Source organism: Leuciscus leuciscus, assembly GCF_965113295.1.
Source record: "Leuciscus leuciscus genome assembly, chromosome: 16".
NCBI lineage: Eukaryota > Metazoa > Chordata > Actinopteri > Cypriniformes > Leuciscidae > Leuciscus > Leuciscus leuciscus.
The window spans coordinates 32236878-32240351 of NC_138740.1; the positions used below are offsets into that span (position 1 = coordinate 32236878).

The window sequence follows — 3474 nt, forward strand, 5'->3', positions numbered from 1 at the left end:
TGATTTTACATGGACACACAAAGCTTTAATCAACTGCACTTTCGTCAGAAATACACAAGCATACATTCAAGAGGTATTCAAAATCACTATTTTGGTTTCATTAGTTAACATCAGCCAAAAATGAGTAAAACTTCTACATATATATATTGGTCATTTCAACATATACTAATACATTCAAATCAAAAGTTGTATGCATTAGTTAATCCACTGTGAACTAACATGAACAACTGTATAACATTAACTAAGGTTAATACATGCTGTAACAAAATGATCATGCTCATTGTTAGTTCATATTAGCTAATGCATAAACTAATGTTAACAAATAAGACTATTGTAAAGTGTTACCCATTGCACTTTAAAAAAATCAGTTTTAAAATTACACTCGCATCAATCACACAATATATACAAATCAACAGAAGTTTACTATAAAACCCACTCATAAAACCAACAAATTAAAATCACAACATTGTAAGCACTGTATCATACTGAAACAATTTGAAGTTAAAACACTGATGTGTTGCAGATGTTAGTAAGGCAAAGAAAGGTGTTCATATTTAAAACACGACCTGAAGATGATGGGGGAAATGTTTGCAGGTTAGCTCACAGTTCCTGGTTTTCCTCCAGTTTCTGGAAGACGGCGAGACTGCGGAGTTGAGACTGCATCTCTCCATCCTTCCACACGATGAGCAGGTGATCCGTGGAGCAGGTGACCAGACCCTTCTCCTTAAAACTCAGAAACATCTGGAACACAAGCCACATTAAGTGAGTCCTTTAGTCACATAACGTATCCACATCACTTTTAACGTAAGAGTGGGCGCTGCCTTTTGCAACTTGAATGTTTCTGGCTTCGGTGAACGTGATTCACCAAGTGCAACGTGTTCCTGGATCTACATTCCAATCAACCAATCAGATTTGAGGGACAGGTTTATAGTTTTGTCAAGTTTAGGCTTAAAAGCAGGGTTATGTGCTTCTACATCAGTGTTAGGGATGACTTATGGATAGGGATAGGGTTAGGACTAAATTTTAGGACAGGAAAGTTGTTCCAGCTCAACAAAATATGTTGATCCAGGAACACGTCTTGGCAAAATCACAGTGACCGCCTGGCTTCCGCTTTCAGTTATTTTTAGCAATAGCCTACAAAACAGCTTGTGTTATGCTGCTTGATATTGCAAACTGGTATTTCTTACCATATTATCTGAATGTATTGTCATAGTTATAAACACTGGCTTGCACACATTCACAGATAGCTTCCGCGTTGGAAAAAAAGTAGGTGGATAAATACATTTTTGTTATTCGTAAGTTAAATGCCATTAACATAAGCCATAAACTGAGTGACATATTCTTGGTTAAAGTTACAAAAATTCGTCAGGTTGTATAAGGTCTGTCCAACACACTATTTTATGTTTTAGTGGCTAATTGGTGAATTCAATATGATTTGAATATTCCCACTGATGGTTAGGTTTAGGGCTGGACCTTCATGCTTACTTGCTTTCTAAAAATCGTAAGTTTCCACACGAATCACGTCGTAATTCATACAAAATCGTCACTTCGTAAAATACTTATGTTTTCACATAACTTACAGTGAGTATAACTAAAGCAGAAAGAATTGGCATGTTTGAATATTTGGTTTGACATTTCACGACAAAAACATTTTTTGTTGATAAATTATTATCTTAGTATTTTTATCTTGTTTCAGTACAAATATCTAAAAATTTGAAATGAAGAAATTTACTTGAGAAGCAAAATGACTTTGTCAAATTGCTTAAAATGAAGTGAGTTAATGATTAAACAAGAACAAATATCTACAACCAATGGGGTCAGAAAAAAAAAGTACTTCTAAGGAAAAACAAGATTATTTTTCGGACCCTATTGGCAGATATTTGTTCTTGTTTTAAATATAAACTCACTTAATCTTGATCAATTTTTCAGTCATTTTGCTTCTCAAGTAAATATATCTTTATTTAAGAAAGTTTATTTGCACTGGAAAGCAAGACAAAAATACTGAGCAAGAAATCCTTAACCCGAACTAAAACAAATGACAATAAAATAAAGGATATTTTAATCTAAAGACAAAAAAAATATGACCAAAAATTACCCAACGTGCATGAAATATGAAATCCATCTTACGTAACTAAAAGTATCAGCATTCATATGATGCCGTAGTAGATTCACGGCAAACATTTTATCGGTTTTTAACATTTTATGTGAGCTCCCTGGGAGTTGAACCTGTGACCTTGGCATTGCTGGAGCCAAATCTCGAGCAGCTACAGGAACTAGAACATTCTTAAACTTTATACACAGAACTAATAATAGAAGTGTAGGTCATTAGATGAAGTCTCAATTCGCCTCTTTTCCTGTCCTCCACCCCTCTCATCCTCTTCTGACGTTTCTGTTTCAGGGTTAAAAATGCTACTGCAAGTCAAATCTGCTCCTGTTAGCCTCAAAACTAACATTTTCATAGTCAGAGACGGGTTTATAGGTAATATGTATATTTAAAGTTTAAAAAAAAAATCCTGCCAAGCTCAGATTTGAATGTGTAATAAGACATTGAACAAACCTTAAAAGAACAGTCATCAATTACTCACCCCTCTTGTTTTATATGCATGCCTAAATCACTTTAAGATAAGCAAATAATAAAACTTGCTGAAGTTTATTGAAACACGCAATATGACTTGATAACATAATGCTAATGTGATGGGTGTGCTGGTGAAACAGACTACATGTCAGGTGATCAATGCGAAAGTTGACTTGTATGTAGATCGCATCCTTCACTCTGTCAGAAAGTTTAATTAAACTGCAGGTCAAAACGATTCTCTGCTCCATCCAGGATCAATGACTCCTAATAAGACACCGTTTCTACACTCATAATCAAAAGCTTTCATCTAAAACTAGATCGTGAAACTAGGTCGATCCCAGCAGTCAAAGAAAAATCACCCGTGCCACATTACCCACATGTATACTGTACCTGCACAGCTCCAGAGTGACCAATCAGATCACCGTTCAGTTCCAGCGAGCGCAGACCAGGGACTTCTGGGAGTTTCGTGACAGGAGGGCATGACTGCTTACTGGACCGGCCAAAAGTGCCAAACATGCCAAAAAACCCTGAAAGAGAGAGCAAACATCTCAATTGGTCAAACCACTCGAAAAATACACTGAACTCATGAATATGTAAAATCATTATGATTCATTTAGACTTTAAAGAAACCTACAAGCTTCTGTTTTCAGTCATATTTGTTAAAAAAAATTAAATTACAACATTGATTAAACTTTGTTAACGTTAGTTAATAAATACATTCATGTTAGTTCACAGCTTCACAACTTTTGATTTAAAAAAAAAAAATTGTAAATGTTGAAATTAACATTAACTAAAATTAATAAATGCTGTAGACGTATTGTTCATTGTTAGTTCATGTTAACTAATCTTATTGTAAAGTGTTACCATTATAACTAAATAATTATGATATTAAAGATATA

The 3474-nt window shown here is 34.5% G+C and overlaps 1 protein-coding gene across 1 annotated transcript in view; it reads right to left on the minus strand.

Annotated features, from left to right (window-relative positions):
• Positions 1 to 3474, minus strand: part of wdr41 (WD repeat domain 41) — a 10421-nt gene continuing 6947 nt past the window's right edge. Inside the window, exons 12-13 of the mRNA XM_082140618.1 lie at positions 2966 to 3102; positions 1 to 741 (exon numbers count right to left, since the gene is read on the minus strand). Coding sequence (XP_081996744.1) covers positions 601 to 741; positions 2966 to 3102 — 278 coding nt within the window. The 3' untranslated portion in view covers positions 1 to 600. The remainder of the gene's footprint in view (positions 742 to 2965; positions 3103 to 3474) is intronic.